Source organism: Arabidopsis lyrata (assembly GCF_000004255.2).
Source record: "Arabidopsis lyrata subsp. lyrata unplaced genomic scaffold ARALYscaffold_6, whole genome shotgun sequence".
Taxonomy (NCBI): domain Eukaryota; kingdom Viridiplantae; phylum Streptophyta; class Magnoliopsida; order Brassicales; family Brassicaceae; genus Arabidopsis; species Arabidopsis lyrata.
The window spans coordinates 2525249-2541266 of NW_003302550.1; the positions used below are offsets into that span (position 1 = coordinate 2525249).

At 35.5% G+C, this 16018-nt stretch overlaps 4 protein-coding genes across 4 annotated transcripts; 2 read left to right on the top strand and 2 right to left on the bottom strand.

The window, feature by feature from the left end:
* The first annotated feature begins 926 nt into the window (after positions 1 to 926).
* On the top strand, positions 927 to 4174 carry LOC9309340 (gamma-tubulin complex component 3). Its single transcript, XM_021022813.1, has 2 exons — positions 927 to 3377; positions 3485 to 4174. The coding sequence occupies exons 1-2, from the start codon at positions 1123 to 1125 to the stop codon at positions 3744 to 3746; spliced, it is 2517 nt and encodes an 838-aa protein (XP_020878472.1). The 5' UTR covers positions 927 to 1122; the 3' UTR covers positions 3747 to 4174.
* Positions 4175 to 4285: 111 nt separating this feature from the next.
* LOC9307298 (thioredoxin-like 3-1, chloroplastic) lies at positions 4286 to 5700 on the bottom strand. Its single transcript, XM_002873226.2, is given in 6 exon segments — positions 4286 to 4526; positions 4636 to 4653; positions 4746 to 4812; positions 4892 to 4966; positions 5313 to 5640; positions 5643 to 5700. Coding segments are annotated over 6 exon segments (630 nt in total). The 5' UTR covers positions 5686 to 5700; the 3' UTR covers positions 4286 to 4427.
* A 1330-nt stretch (positions 5701 to 7030) lies between these two features.
* Positions 7031 to 9786, top strand: LOC9309341 (protein trichome birefringence). The gene is made up of 5 exons (XM_021022814.1): positions 7031 to 8228; positions 8318 to 8510; positions 8593 to 8786; positions 8880 to 9038; positions 9202 to 9786. Exons 1-5 carry the CDS (start codon positions 7294 to 7296, stop codon positions 9554 to 9556), a joined length of 1836 nt encoding a protein of 611 aa, XP_020878473.1. The 5' UTR covers positions 7031 to 7293; the 3' UTR covers positions 9557 to 9786.
* A 1982-nt stretch (positions 9787 to 11768) lies between these two features.
* Positions 11769 to 14282, bottom strand: LOC9309342 (homeobox-leucine zipper protein HAT14). Its single transcript, XM_021023437.1, has 4 exons — positions 13797 to 14282; positions 12949 to 13274; positions 12743 to 12822; positions 11769 to 12400 (listed from the first exon to the last, which is right to left on the bottom strand). Exons 1-4 carry the CDS (start codon positions 14104 to 14106, stop codon positions 12091 to 12093), a joined length of 1026 nt encoding a protein of 341 aa, XP_020879096.1. The 5' UTR covers positions 14107 to 14282; the 3' UTR covers positions 11769 to 12090.
* Positions 14283 to 16018: the final 1736 nt, after the last annotated feature.

Below are 16018 nucleotides of genomic sequence, written 5' to 3' on the forward strand. Positions count from 1 at the left end.
CTCGTAAACTGTAATCACTAAAAACATCATTAAAGGTGTGTAAGCAAGAGATAAAGGATAAGAGAAGAATAGTATACAATGTACGGTATTTATTTGCCCGTCACGGATTTTGTAAGGGAAGGAGACGCAAAATTTTCCTATGTCATTATTATTGAATCAATATGATTAGTCGATAAGGAAGTAAATTGGTGAGAAAAAGATAAGATATGGAAATGAATGTAAAGTAGTTTATAAATGTGTTGCAATCTGTAACAAAAAGAATATATAGAGAAATTAATTAGTGAAAAGTAGAAAGTGATTGTTACAGGGAATATTTTTCCACATATGGTAAATAGGTTTATTTTTATTCCGATCTTGTACTTTTATTTTTTTCAATGGATTAAAGAGGAAATAAGCTTCTTTTATTTTCATCTTTGATAGATGAGAATAATAATGAGGACAGATATTTTAGTTTGACTACCTAATTTATTTCCTCTATTCAGATCACCAATGACAAATGTCTAAAATGATTTTTTTTTTTTATAGATGTCATTGTTATTTTGCTCAATAAATATATTAATGTGGTAGATAAAACTAAAAAGCTCCTTTTTAATGCTAATTAATTTTTCTTTTTTAAGTATATATTTTTATTGGTAGCTTTTATAATAAGTATTGAGCTTGTGGTTGTGATTTGTGAATTAAATATTATGAGATTCTTTTTCATATGTGAATTTCAAAAATTTCTAAAGTAACATATCAACTAACATTTTTATAATTAATTTCATAACGATACATTAGGTTTATTCTGATATTTGTTTTCTCCATTTTTCAAATACTATAGAGAAAAAAGAATTTGAAATAACACTTTTATATACTTCATATTAAAAGAGAGTAGATAGTATTTAGCATATGTTTTTGGATTTCAACATATTCAATTGCCCGCCGAGGAAAAAAATTAAGAGTACAGCTCTAAAGTCCAAAAGAGCCCATCTTTTTTTTTATTCATTCAGTCACACTACTCTTCTCACTCTGCAAAATACTCTTTCGATTCAAAAATCAAATTCAACAAAAATTCGAACAACCAAAAATCAAAAAAGTTGAAATCGAATCGAAGAAGAAAAAAAAAGGCAAAAGCTTGAATTGATGGAAGACGACGATCAGCAGAAGGCTGCAGATCTAGTACAAGAGCTTGTTCTTCGTCTCGTCTCCCAAAACCCTCAAACCCCTAATCTCGATCCCAATTCTCCCGCCTTCCTCAAAACCCTTCGTTACGCCTTTCGTATCCTCTCTAGCCGCCTTACTCCTTCCGTCCTCCCTGACGCCACCGCTATCGCTGAGTCTCTCAAACGCCGTCTCGCTACTCAGGGTAAGTCCTCCGACGCACTCGCTTTTGCCGATCTCTACACTAAGTTCGCTTCCAAGACTGGACCAGGCAGTGTCAATAACAAATGGGCTCTTGTTTATTTGCTTAAAATCGTTTCTGATGATCGTAAATCGGCTATAAATGGTCTTGATTCGTCGGTTTTGTTACCTAATTTGGGGCTTGGTGATGCTGGTAATGTGTTTTCGCGCCGTGGGGAGGCTAAGAAGAAGGATTGGAGTAATGGGGTTTTGTTGGTTAGTAAAGATCCTGAGAATTTGCGGGATATTGCGTTTAGAGAGTATGCGGTTTTGGTTAAGGAAGAGAATGAAGTGACGGAGGAGGTTCTAGTGAGAGATGTTTTGTATGCTTCCCAAGGTATTGATGGGAAATATGTCAAATTTAACAGCGAAATTGACGGTTATGCGGTGCAGGACTCTGTTAAGGTGCCTCGAGCTACTAGGATTATGGTTCGTATGCTCTCTGAGCTTGGCTGGTTGTTTAGAAAGGTTAAGACTTTTATAACCGAGAGTATGGATCGGTTTCCAGCTGAAGACGTGGGAACTGTTGGGCAAGCGTTTTGTGCGGCATTGCAAGATGAGCTCTCTGATTATTATAAGTTATTGGCTGTGCTGGAAGCGCAGGCCATGAATCCTATTCCTTTGGTTTCTGAATCAGCTAGCTCAAGTAATTACCTTTCTTTGAGGAGGTTGTCGGTATGGTTTGCGGAGCCTATGGTGAAAATGAGACTGATGGCTGTTTTGGTTGACAAGTGTAAGGTACTGAGAGGTGGGGCGATGGCTGGGGCTATCCATTTGCACGCACAGCATGGTGATCCGCTTGTTCATGATTTTATGATGAATCTGCTCCGATGTGTGTGTTCTCCGCTGTTTGAAATGGTGAGAAGTTGGGTTCTAGAAGGAGAGTTGGAAGATACTTTTGGTGAATTCTTTATCGTTGGTCAGCCTGTTAAAGTCGATTTGCTTTGGAGAGAAGGTTACAAGCTCCACCCAGCGATGCTTCCGTCTTTTATTTCACCGAGTCTCGCTCAGAGAATTCTGAGAACTGGGAAATCTATAAACTTTCTTCGTGTTTGCTGTGATGATCACGGGTGGGCTGATGCAGCTTCAGAAGCAGCAGCTGCATCTGGGACGACGACAAGGCGAGGAGGTCTCGGGTATGGTGAAACAGATGCACTTGAACATCTTGTTACCGAGGCAGCAAAAAGAATCGACAAGCATCTGTTGGATGTTCTATATAAGAGATATAAATTCAAGGAGCATTGTCTTGCCATTAAGCGTTATTTACTACTTGGTCAAGGTGATTTTGTTCAATACTTGATGGATATTGTAGGACCTAAGCTTTCTGAGCCAGCCAATAATATTAGTTCATTTGAACTAGCTGGGTTTCTTGAGGCTGCAATACGAGCATCAAATGCGCAGTATGATGACCGTGACATGCTAGACAGATTGAGAGTGAAGATGATGCCTCATGGCAGTGGAGACAGAGGCTGGGATGTATTCTCATTGGAATATGAGGCAAGGGTTCCATTAGATACCGTGTTTACTGAGTCTGTTTTGTCCAAATACCTGAGAGTGTTCAATTTTCTCTGGAAGTTGAAACGGGTAGAGCATGCTCTTATCGGAATTTGGAAGACCATGAAACCAAATTGCATCACTTCGAACTCATTCGTTAAGCTCCAAACTTCGGTGAAGTTACAATTGCTCTCAGCCCTGAGGCGGTGCCAGGTCCTTTGGAATGAAATGAACCATTTTGTTACTAACTTTCAGTATTACATCATGTTTGAAGTATTGGAGGTGTCATGGTCTAATTTCTCAAAAGAGATGGAAGCTGCTAAAGACTTGGATGATCTCGTGGCAGCACATGAGAAGTACCTCAACGCCATTGTTGGAAAATCTCTCCTGGGTGAACAGTCACAGACCATCCGCGAATCACTTTTCGTCCTGTTTGAGCTTATATTACGGTTCAGGAGTCATGCAGATCGTTTGTATGAAGGAATTTACGAGTTGCAAATAAGGTGAGTTTTGTCTTAAAATCTATTTTAAATTCAAACAAAAGTATACTTTAAACTTTTGCTCAAACATCTTCCTCAAATTGATCTCTAATATCACCGATTTTCTGCAGATCTAAAGAATCAGGACGAGAAAAAAACAAATCGCTAGAGCCCGGTTCATGGATCAGTGAGGGTAGGAAGGGCTTAACACAGCGTGCTGGAGAATTTCTTCAAAGCATGAGTCAAGATATGGACAGTATTGCAAAGGAATACACATCCTCACTCGATGGATTCCTATCTCTTTTGCCTCTGCAACAATCTGTAGATCTCAAGTTTCTCTTCTTCCGGCTTGACTTCACTGAGTTCTACAGCCGATTGCATTCCAAAGGATAAGAAAGTTGAAAGAGTATCAGGTTTAGTTGAAAAGTATATTGCACAATAGCAAGAGAAGAAGACATGATCTACGTCTTTCACTAACCGCTGATTGCAGCATGGGCTCCTGAACCAGGGATGCAGAGGTTCTTTTCTTAAAATCTAGGTGCGTGGAAGAATCTTTCTTATTTATGAGACTGCCTCATAGATTTTGTGTCTTTTGCACAGATTGCTTTTTTTAAATGGCTTGTTTCAAAGTTTAGGATTGGGAAACAGATTCTTTGTGTTGGTAAATTGGGGAAGGTTTGTGTTTGAATTTGTGCTATCAGTCTGATGATCTCCAGCTTTAGTTTTTTTTTTTTTTTACGTTCCTCCATGTGGTTCACTGATTTGTATGATTTGTTTTGTGACTTGGTTGATATAAGAAGGAATCAGTTGCTTCTTCATAATGCGTATTTCCATACTGTGAAAGGCTCCAAACTCTGAATTTTTCGCTCTCTAGATGCTTCAGTGGCCACGGCCTGAGATCGAGCACGAGCACGAGCATTAGCTCACAGCGATTTGAATTGTAATTGTGAAATTTCTTGATTACCGAAAAAAGAGTTTTTAAGTTTGAAATTGGATATAAACTGTAAATAAAGGAAATAAGAAAACTGACTGTACATATTAGAGAAAAAAAAAAAGGAAGGAAAAAAATGAGAACTAGACATATTTGTTGATCAATTCTCTAACTTCTTCGATGACAAGCCAACCTTTGTGACCTCCTATCACCTCTTCTTTCATCTCATCTTCCTTCCATAACTACATTCACCATTCCCTTATTGTCAAATGCTTTCACTATTACCTTATTGTCAAATGCATCTCAAGAAACTCAAAACAATAAAGTTGTATTACAAGAAAGTCAGCATACCTGAATAGTGGGCATTTTCTGCATAGCACACACGAATATGGAAGTTGGTTCAGATTTGGCACATACCACATCACAAGAAGAATAAAATTATGTTTAAGCATATATCTTACCGAAATGTTTCCACGTTTCACCAAGGTTTGAGGGACCTTGTTTACATCCACATAGTAAAACTTTGCTCTGTTACAAGAAAAGTCATTTAGTTCACAATATTTTGCAACAACATTCTTGTAAATTGTTGATTTTGTTGTTAACTTACCGGTTATTATATTCTGCAGCTAATTTCTCCAACTTAGGCTTCAAGTAAATACATTTACGACACCAAGAAGCCATCCTGCCCAAATATTTCTCCCAATTCTTCATAATCAAACATATATAGAGGCTCTGATTGGTATGTCTTGACTTGTAAAAAACCGGCAAAATAATCTTGCGAACAAAAAATGTAACCTTACCAAAAAACTACAAAATGGCTAAACTCTTTCGTTATCCGTCATTATAAGAAAGGAGTTCAACCATTACCAAAAATGAAAAAAAAAAAAAAAAAATTGTGCTTTTTAATTTTTATATGATTTTTTTTGTTAAATCTAATTTTGACCATGCTCTGGACGGGCTTGCCTATAAAGAACCAGTACTAATTTAGATTATGGAGATTGGATAAGATATGTTTTTGGTGTGTTTACCATTCGATGATGATAGGCTGAGAGAGTTGGCGTGCGTGAGAGAGAACAGCATCGAGTTCTTCAACGTTGTTAATGGGTTCCATCTCCAAAGTCGTAGGCTGAGATATGTTTGACCAAAAGGCTTTTAGTCTCCGCTCTTTCTCCATATGTGACCTCCCAAGCTTTTCATTATTGTAAACGCTTACACAAAACCCACACTTCTTCTCCAAATTCAAACTCTCTTTCCTCCAAAATTGTTCCTTCTTGTTACCGTGGGCTTGTCTAGTTAGCATTTGAGGGTTTGATGCCAAAGCTGCCATTAGTTTTTTTGCTTTCAGTAAATTTTTGACGATGAAGATATATGATGAGATATTTTTAAGTTTTCATATGCCATAATTAAGATTTCTTTTTTGTTTTGATACTTTTGGGAAGAGATGTGAGGAGATGGATAGAGAGCTTATCCGGAAGATGAGTTGGACAAATGCCAACGATGTGCTGCTGGTGGGGCCTACTTAATTTCTCTCATTGTGTTTTTAATTTGTTTAAAATAGACATTTTTTAAATGTTATTAGTGACTTAATTAGTTTTTTATGACAAATTAAAACCCAAAAGGAACCTTATAAACTCTAGGAAAATGATTTTGGCTTTTTTTTTTTTTTTTGCTAAATAATTATTTGGTTGTTCATAGTTAAAAAATTGTGTTTACAGCTTGGAACAAAAAATTTCATTGCATCGAATGGATTAGAAACGTTGAAAACTATTTTAAACCTTTTTGGTTAATCAGAAAATCAAATAAAGAAAAGCCAAATTTATGACGGTGCATTGATCTGAATATGATGCCTTGAAATCAATTTGTGACGATGGAATTACCCAAACTATTTCGTTATTTTTCTTGTCTTCACTTAATCATCCTTCATAGTTATATACTGTCGGACTATAACGTATAAGCATGTGGTTACTAGATATAATAATTCGAAGACATAGTTATATGTTAAAACTAATATAGAAATCACATACTTAGAGCTAGTGATTTATAAACATACATAGCAATATGTTAAACTAAATATGTTATACTTGTCGGTTAAAAAGCGATTTCTCTTATAGAGCTGGTGAAGTACGTTTTAAAGAAAATAAAGTACGTTTTAAAGAAAATAAAGGCAGAAGATTAGAGAGTCAAAACAAGTAGAGGAAAGAGTCCACACGCTAAAGACTTTAATACACGCGATTTAGTATTTTGTATATTATTATTGTCAAGGACATTACCATCATTCCATACATTAACATTAAACCCAAAAAAATATATATATATATATAAAAGATAAATTTTTTTTTTTTTTCTTCATATAAAAGATAAATATGGGTCACTATTATCTTTCTTTCTTTCTACTAATAGATTTTACGTTTGAAAATGTCTTAAATCAAGGAGTATAATTTAAATCTCGAGTAAACTAATATAAAGATAGATTGTGATATCCTAAAATGTCTTGTGATTTCCTTTATTTAAAGGCAAAAGCATATTTTTCGGATCATATAGTTAGTAACACAACCACTAACCACTAATCTTTCCATTATTAACATAACATTTAATCACACTTTTCTCTACGGGTCGAACCTGGGGACCGAAGTAGATTAGAATTAGATAGGGGCAAAAGACAATAATTAAAATTCGAATCTCAAACCCACCGACACGCTTCTTTGAAGTGGCATTTTAAGTAAATAACTTCAAAAACGAGGGGTATTTTAATTGGAAGCTCTTCACTTTAAGTCATCCCCCTTAACGATGTTGCCTAAACAAATGGTCCGTTAACGAAACACCTTTCTCCTTGTTTCTAAAAAAGTCATCTTCTTTTCCTTTTTTTTCTTCATCATACACATCTCTCTCTCTCTCTCTCTGCAATTTCTTCCTCTCCCTTAACCCTAAAAACACTCGTCACGCGCCACGAACTCCCCACCACAGCACACCACATTCACCACTACTAGTGCCCCCTCCACCTCTCCGTCTATGGCGTCAGACGCCGTTAAGTATATGCCAATCCACGGCGGAGGAACAACAACAACAACAACCGCCGCCGACATCAAGAGCTTCTTCTCTGCTTTGAAACCCAAAAAACCCTCAACTTTCGCTTACGCTTTTGTAATAACCTTTGTCTCTTTTACTCTGTTTTTTGCTTTTAGTCCTTCTCCAAACTCTTCTTCTCCTTGGTTCTCTAACATCTTCACTTCCTCCTCCACCACCACAACTTCGGTATCAGACAACACTTCCGGATCTCAGTTCTCTTCAATTTTCTCTTATATCCTCCCCAATGTCACTTCAACCAAACCCACCAATAGATCCAGTGACGCAACAGATCCTATCTCTGTTAACGCCACTTCTCCGTCTCTCAATTCGAATTCCAAAAACGTTACTTTACAAGCACCGGCGCCGGAAACTCATACTCCGATTGCTAAAAACACAACCTTTGAGCCTCCGATCGTAAACGGAACCAACCCAGTTGCAAAGAACAACACTTTATCTCATCCTCTGCTTTCAGACAAATCCTCGGCGACGGGATCGAATAATCAGTCACGGACCACCAGCGATACTGAAACCGTGAAGAGAAACCAGACAACAGTTCCGGCGCCGTCGAAAGCACCGGTGTCGGTGGATCTGAAGACCAATTCTAGTTCCAATTCATCAACTGCTTCTTCTACACCAGAAAAGCAGACTAAAAACGTTGATTTGGTTTCTTCGATGAAGCAAGAGATCGAGAAATGGAGAGATTCTCTGAAGAATTGCGAGTTCTTCGACGGTGAATGGATCAAAGATGATTCGTACCCGCTTTATAAACCCGGTTCGTGTAAGCTTATCGATGAACAGTTCAATTGTATTTCCAACGGAAGACCCGACAAAGATTTCCAGAAATTGAAGTGGAAACCTAAGAAATGTAGTTTACCAAGGTAAGAAGTTTTGGTCGGAATAATTTCTAAATTTAATATTTAGCCTTAAGGCTCTGTATCTAATAATAGATCAATATTTATATGTGAAGGTTAAATGGAGCTATATTGTTGGAGATGCTTAGAGGAAGAAGACTAGTCTTTGTGGGTGATTCTCTAAATAGGAACATGTGGGAATCACTGGTTTGTATTCTTAAAGGATCAGTGAAAGATGAGACTAAAGTCTACGAGGCTAGAGGAAGACATCATTTTCGTGGGGAGGCCGAGTACTCTTTCGTCTTCCAAGTAATGCTTCTTCTTGATTTGCTTATAGACCAATTGGTTCTTAATAGTTTTATATATTGAAGGTTTTCAATTTGATTGATAGGATTATAACTGCACGGTGGAGTTCTTTGTTTCACCGTTCTTGGTTCAAGAATGGGAAATTGTAGACAAGAAAGGAACAAAGAAGGAGACTTTAAGGTTGGATTTGGTTGGGAAGTCCTCTGAGCAGTACAAGGGAGCGGATATTATTGTATTTAATACCGGACATTGGTGGACTCACGAGAAAACATCTAAAGGGTATATACTAAAATCTCTCTCAATCTACCGGAATATTTGCTCTGTCTTTGTGTTGTATAATGTAGATCTGATTTTGGTGTTTTTGTTTCATAGGGAGGATTATTATCAAGAAGGAAGCAATGTTTATCATGAACTCGCTGTTCTTGAAGCTTTTCGTAAAGCTTTGACTACATGGGGTCGATGGGTCGAGAAGAATGTGAATCCTGCAAAGTCCCTCGTTTTCTTTCGGGGCTACTCCGCCTCCCATTTCAGGTAAATGCAGACTGTCTTTGCATCTACGAATCGAAGGTCTCAATCTTTAGGTCTAGTGTGCATTTTCTCCAAATAAACACACAATCTGTAGCATTTTAACACATAAATTGGTGTTTGAAATAATTGAAACCTAAATCTTGACACTTTTGGAATTGTGTTGCAGTGGTGGGCAATGGAACTCAGGAGGAGCATGCGATAGCGAAACAGAACCGATCAAGAATGACACATACCTAACCCCGTACCCGTCTAAAATGAAGGTGCTTGAGAAAGTGCTAAGAGGTATGAAAACACCCGTCACGTATCTAAACATCACGAGATTGACGGACTACAGGAAGGACGGTCACCCGTCAGTATACCGGAAACATAGCTTATCGGAAAAAGAGAAAAAGACGCCTTTGCTGTACCAAGACTGCAGCCATTGGTGCCTCCCGGGAGTTCCCGACTCTTGGAATGAAATCCTCTACGCTGAGCTGCTAGTCAAACTCAATCAGCTCAGCCAAACACAACGGAAAACTTAAGGTTCTTCCACCCCAATACTTGTTTGATCTCAACACTTTTACTTTCTATTGTGATGGTAATTGTTGATTATAGAATGTGTAGAGTAAAAGGAAAAAATTAAAAATATTGATCACCCGATATCTTTGTTACTAATGGTTGTAAATGCTTTTGTCACGACGAATACTATATTTAGCTCCAAAGAGAGGTTACATATTCATATTTATAATGGAATTGATTCAAATTATCGCTACTCTAATGTTTGATGATCTATCTAATTAGAGCTTGGTTTTGCTTAGTGTCTATAATGTAAACGCAAGAATTTGCATTTGGAACATGGATGTGAGAGTTTGGTGTGGAATTTGTCGATCACCGACAATTAAATAATAAAGAATCTGTCCATTTTGGGATTCGAAGATAACGGGTTTGGTCAGACGACGTTTCACATGGGATGTTTGGACTTTTAGACCATGAAGGTCTTTAAAAAAATTTCGTTATGTCAAATGCTTTTATGAGTTAAGTGCGATTAGATCCAACCTGGTGCAGTTGTTCGTCACGTGGCGACTTGTTACCAATTAAATTCTGTTAAAATCCCAAGTACAGGATATGATAATTTAAAGAGATACATGTGACTATTTTGGTTGGAGATTGGGAAAAACACAAAGTGTTTATGTTTGTGTAGAAAGTAAGATTACGGATGCTTAAAACTGGATAATATCTGAAGTACGCAGCACGAGACTCACCCGTACACAATTACTCTTTTTATGCAAAATGTGGCGATGGGAGTAGCACCAAAACTACATAATTTACTTTTTAAAGCATCTAATCATTTGTGACATCCAATGGTGATTCCGAGAAACTTCTTAGGACTAGTTTTCGACCAAAGATACACACTTCCACAGGCAGTTGACCAAAATAAGGATCCCAAATAGCATGAGCAATCGGTCTTACATGTAAAGGGTCTTGTACACACTTCCACAAGCAGTTCGAAGTTCGGCATGTTTTCACGTGAAATAGATTTAACACTTAAACTCATTTTTAAAAAATATTTGTGATTTTGACTAAAATTTAAAACAAATTTAAGAAAACAATGTTTTTAAAACTAAAAACCATGTCAATTTCACTAATTTTTTTAAAAATTAGTTTAAGTGTTAAATTTTAAACACGTCGAAAACTAACCGCGCCTAGACATCCAGTCCTTAGTTGGTCTGTAAGCTTCGGTGTTCGAAGTTCGGCATGTTTTCACGTGAAATAGATTTAACACTTAAACTCATTTTTAAAAACTAATTGTGATTTTGACTAAAATTTAAAACAAATATATTTAACACTTAAACTTTAAGAAAACAATATTTTAAAAACTAAAACCATGTCAATTTCACTAAAACTTTTTAAAAATTAGTTTAAGTGTTAAATTTTAAACACGTCGAAAACTAATCGCGCCTAGGCATCCTGTCTTTAGTTGGTCCGTAAGCTTCGGTGTTTGAAGTTCGGCATGTTTTCACGTGAAATAGATTTAACACTTAAACTCATTTTAAAATAATAATTGTGATTTTGGCTTAAATTTAAAACAAATTTAACACTTAAACTTTAAGAAAAAAATGGTTTTAAAACTAAAACCATGTCAATTTTACTAAAACTTTTTAAAAATTAGTTTAATTGTTAAATTTTAAACACGTCGAAAACTAACCGCGTCTAGGCATCATGTTCTTAGTTGGTCCGTAAGCTTTGGTGTTCAAAATTCGGCATGATATAGATTTAACACTTAAACTCATTTTTAAAAAATAAAAGTGATTTTGACTAAAGTTTAAAACAAATTTAACACAATTGTGTTTTGTGTGAAGTAGATAATGAAACAAAATACCACTTGTTTTTCTCTTTTTTCTTTTACAGAAAATAGTCTGGCGCATGTTGCAAAGCAGAATTGGTCGCCTAACCAGTCTAACCTCTTGGAATGATACAATTTTGTGAGTGCTCTCGTTTCGTGTTAAAGGTTCTCAATTTTTTCTCCCTACGATGTTGTTGTGGGATGCTTTTTTTCGCCAATGTTGTGGGTTGTGGCATGCTTTGATTAAAGAAAGTTGACATGAAAAATCAGTCACGTCCATGCGAATATACCTTATGGGTATGTAATGTTCATATTCCTTGTAAAAACGCTGTTTTTGTTTAACTTAAATGTATCAACCTATAGCAAAAAAGAAAAGAAATAAGAATTTTTATAAATTTAAAACTCGATAATTAAACGTATCTAGTGAGGATTTTGTGCACGACAAACCCTTTTGCTTTAATCACAAATAAAAGTCTACAAGATCAAACCAAATATTTTTCCCTTTTTCTTTTTTGTCTTCTATCATTCAATAAATTAAACATGTCAACCCTTTTCCTCCATCTGTTTTTTATCCGTCCTATCCAAGAAAAACAAACCACTAACCGGATAATCAATCTATTCGTCTTTTAAAATTGGAAACGGTCCCAAATAAGATATGAAAATTAAATCTAAATATACACATGAAGACAACTTTTAAAACCACTCGACCGTTTGCTCAAACTGTAACGATTTTTACTTGGGCACACGTGCTTTCATGAGACTTGTTTGTACCGGCCGATGCTTAACCGGAATCAATGATGACGTGGACAAACCGAGGTTGTGAGCAGCTGACGTGGCCGGCTGTGCTGCTGAAGTGGCAACACGTTCGCAAGAAGGGCACATAGTGAGAGTTGTAGCCGGAAGTTGCATGTAGAAGGGTGTGGAAGTCTTCAAGGTTCTCAATTCTTTAACCTCTTTTTGAAGCCTCCGGTTTTCTTCGGTTAGTGACTCACAGCATCTCTTTAGGTATTCGCAGTCCACTTCCGTTTGCTTCAGTTTTGTCCTATTATCATTTATCAATTACATAACCACCAATAGATAATTATCCAAACAATGTGATATTTTGGTTATGCAAAGAAGAGGGCTTTCTTTTGTGGGGGTCAAATTATGTAAAGAAGAGTTATGATTTGTTTTCCTTTTATAAATAAGTCACTATAAGCAATTATATATGGAAATGATGAGCGGAAGTGATATACTACTTTTGCACGAAAAATGACAAGGAATATAATGACATGCGACAATTTGTTATTATTACTCGTGATGCATTTCGTCCTCAACACAAAAAATATACTTCCAATGAAGAAAATAAACCGTTTCATAAAAAGACAATTGAAAATAAGCTAACCTGGCCCGTCTGTTTTGAAACCAAACTTCAACCTGACGAGGACGAAGATTCAACTGCTTTGCCAACGCAATCTTCTGTTTCTGCAATGTAAGGAAAAAAAAAAGCATATAAGGCTAAGGTTTGGTTTTTCTTTGAAATAAAAGATAAAAATGAATTCAAGATTGACAAATTAAAAAAAAAAAAAATGTAAAGCATGGGAAACGAACAGGATTGAGGGTACTGTGTTCTTTGAAACTGTCTTCAAGAAAAGCAGATTGGTCTTTAGAGAGTCTAAGTTTCTTCCTAGTGGATCCATTTTCTTCATCGTTGTCTTCATTGCTGGCTCTTGAAGCAGATCTCTCCACTTCATGATCAATATCTCTCTTATTGCTTCTTCTCTCGTAACCATAACTTTTGATCCCAAAGTCCAATTGAAACGACGATGTTACGCTATCCGGCGGCGATACTGACATACTAGGCACCGCTTCCTCCTCCTCCTCTTCCTCCTCTGCAACCATAGCTGCTCCTGAGAGCATTTGTCCTCCTTGTGGACCTGAAAATTTGGTTTATCTTACTGTTTTTTGGTTGATTCTTTGATAACCAGGGAATCTTGAGCGGATATTTAAACTAATTCTGATATATGAGAAAAGTTAGGTATTCTTGTTTGTTAATCAAAGACATCCACAATTGATATTTTTTTCTTGGATTAAATAATATTTTAAAGCCTGGTTCTTCTTTCTTGTCACAAATCAGTCAAAACATTTTTGGAAAATGATTTCAACATCCTATCGACACATTTAAGCCAAATTAGACAATATATATCCAGAAAAATATTAATATTCTTAGAATCGTAAGAAAAAAACATGTAAGCCAAATTAAGGATTCTAATAAATTTCAGAGGTTTTTTTTGTTTTTTTGGTTTAAAAATTTCAGATGTTGTTCTAAATAAAATCAGACTTATTTTCTTTTATTTTGTGTGTAGTGTACACGTATATAAGCACACCCTTTAGGTACGAGAAAATTATAGTCATCTTATGCCCATTTTTGTTTTAAGAGATAAAATAAAGACCCTTACTGTTCTCAGGGAGCCAATTAGGTAAGTGAAGCTGAAGCTGTAATGGTGGATCTACTGAAGACGAAACCCTAATTCCATCAGAATTTTTTGCTCTCGGCACCGGTTTCTTCTTCTCATCTTCTACCGACGGAGACGAAGAGGATGACAACGATTTGTGACCACCAAAAGCAACATCTAAACCCATGCAGAATCCAAGATCCTTGTCGGAAGTTGAGGTCGACGAGGCAGAGGGATTATTAATCTTCGAGCTCATCTCCAGAAAAGAGAACTGTTTCTTAGTATTGTCGCCTAGAGACAACGCTAGTTCCATCTCTTACGAAGAAAATAAGAGTTTTAGAGAGAGCGAGAGAAAGAGAGAGGAACAAGAAGATCTATTGTGGCCTTATGGACTGATGACATGAAAGTGAAACCCCACTTATTTATTTCCATGTTCGATGTATTTTAATAATATTATTATGTAAATTAACAAAAATTGGATCTTCGTCCTATAAATTCCTTAAGACATGTGATTTAAGTCATCATTTTATTTAGTATAATGAATCTATAGGGACATATTTATGTAATTATATATATTTTTAATATATGTGAATAATGTGTCAATATTTTTTGTGGAATTTTACTCTAACCGGTTAAATAATAGGCAACTTAATATGCCAAAGTGAACATAAGATATTTTCCTTTTGTTTCAATATCTTGTCAATACCGAGAATTATAGTATTTTGGGGTTTATATGGATTTAGGAGATTGACCGACAACTACCATTCACATACGCACGTGAATGCATATAAATGTAGACCACATTCTTACACGAGACTGGCGCCTTGTGTGTTTGTTATTAATCCCTATATACAAATATGCATATATGTTTGTATTTTATTCTACAAAAAAGTCAGTTTGTTTTCATGACAATCAAAATCTCGTATGCAATACTTCCATTTCAAGACACTTTCCAAATATAAAAGATAACAATCAAACTTATTTATCAGAAAGTTTTTATGGCAATAAAATCTCAGATAGAGTGAAAGTTGAAATTATGAACAAAATACATCTGAGCATGGAAAAAGCGACAATTTCTATATACTAAATTACTAATCATCGATCACAATGCAGCCATTGAAGAAGATCGGATAATTTTGAAACAGTTTCATCTACTTATATTACTCTATTGAAGGAATAGTGATTCTTCTTGAATCTGTGAGACTGTGTTTGTTGAAAATTATTGAAGACCATAATTAGTTTGACCGGCCAGCGTAATTCTTGGTCACACGTTAATGATGGGGACTTTGATTTTCTTAAGTTTTAAGAGATTTAAACGAAAGTGGAAGTTGTTGGAAAAAGAATTAGGGTAAATAATAATTGGAAGTAAAAAAGGGACATAGTGACTGTTGACATCGTAGTTAATTACCGTTTGATGCTGTTTATAAAAAATTCTATATCAATGGTCGGTGAAAAAGGTTAATAACTAAAGTGCAACAATTTTTTGTTTAGTATAGTACTATTGTTTTGATTCACATATTTGATTTAATGAAAATGTTTCTGTAATACTATGTTTTTTTTTAATACTGAAAATAATAATGTAACAATAAAAATATTCACAATATTATTAATCAATCCGCTAAACCTGATATGTTAGCAGAAGCAGACCTGAAAAACATGCCAATCAAATTTGTTCGTTGATATTATATATAGTTTAAACTGAGTTTTATAGTTATAGGTTTGCTTATTTTTAGTAGTTATTAGAATATAATGAATTAATTAATGCATACTTTTGAAGAAAAAAATTTTGTTTACATTTTGAATTTAAATTCTTTAAAAATTATAAATTCAAAATTTACAAATGAAATTTGCAACAAAACGAAAATTCTAGATTCAGATAAAAATTTTCTTTGTAAGTCGTAACTATTGTACTCGTTTTCCTAACTATGAAGGTGTGTCATTCTGGATGTATTATTTGGAATCAGCAAACAAATGAAAATGATATATATGATGACTCTCTCGTCTCTTATTCTCTAGCGGCGGAGAAACAAACGACCTATCTTGTTTCTTTTAAGAAACGAGACAAATTAGCGTGACTAATTACATAACTACAAGGTCATGATTAAGTTGGATTCCTTGATTAAAAGGAATGGAAAATCATGCTCTAATATTTACCGAATAAAAAGGCCGAACAAGACATAATGATGAACGATGACTCGATGATACTTAATGATACGAAGAAGAAG

Excerpts from the sequence above, each read along its gene's own strand:
- LOC9309342 (XM_021023437.1), bottom strand. The coding sequence starts at position 14,106 with ATGGAACTAGCGTTGTCTCTAGGCGACAATACTAAGAAACAGTTCTCT. Across the intron at positions 13,275-13,796 it reads TAATTGGCTCCCTGAGAACA|GTCCACAAGGAGGACAAATG; the intron begins GTAAGGGTCTTT and ends CCAAATTTTCAG. Across the intron at positions 12,401-12,742 it reads TTTCAAAACAGACGGGCCAG|GACAAAACTGAAGCAAACGG; the intron begins GTTAGCTTATTT and ends AAATGATAATAG.
- LOC9309340 (XM_021022813.1), top strand. The coding sequence starts at position 1,123 with ATGGAAGACGACGATCAGCAGAAGGCTGCAGATCTAGTACAAGAGCTT. Across the intron at positions 3,378-3,484 it reads ATTTACGAGTTGCAAATAAG|ATCTAAAGAATCAGGACGAG; the intron begins GTGAGTTTTGTC and ends GATTTTCTGCAG.
- LOC9309341 (XM_021022814.1), top strand. The coding sequence starts at position 7,294 with ATGGCGTCAGACGCCGTTAAGTATATGCCAATCCACGGCGGAGGAACA. Across the intron at positions 8,787-8,879 it reads CACGAGAAAACATCTAAAGG|GGAGGATTATTATCAAGAAG; the intron begins GTATATACTAAA and ends TTTGTTTCATAG. Across the intron at positions 9,039-9,201 it reads TACTCCGCCTCCCATTTCAG|TGGTGGGCAATGGAACTCAG; the intron begins GTAAATGCAGAC and ends ATTGTGTTGCAG.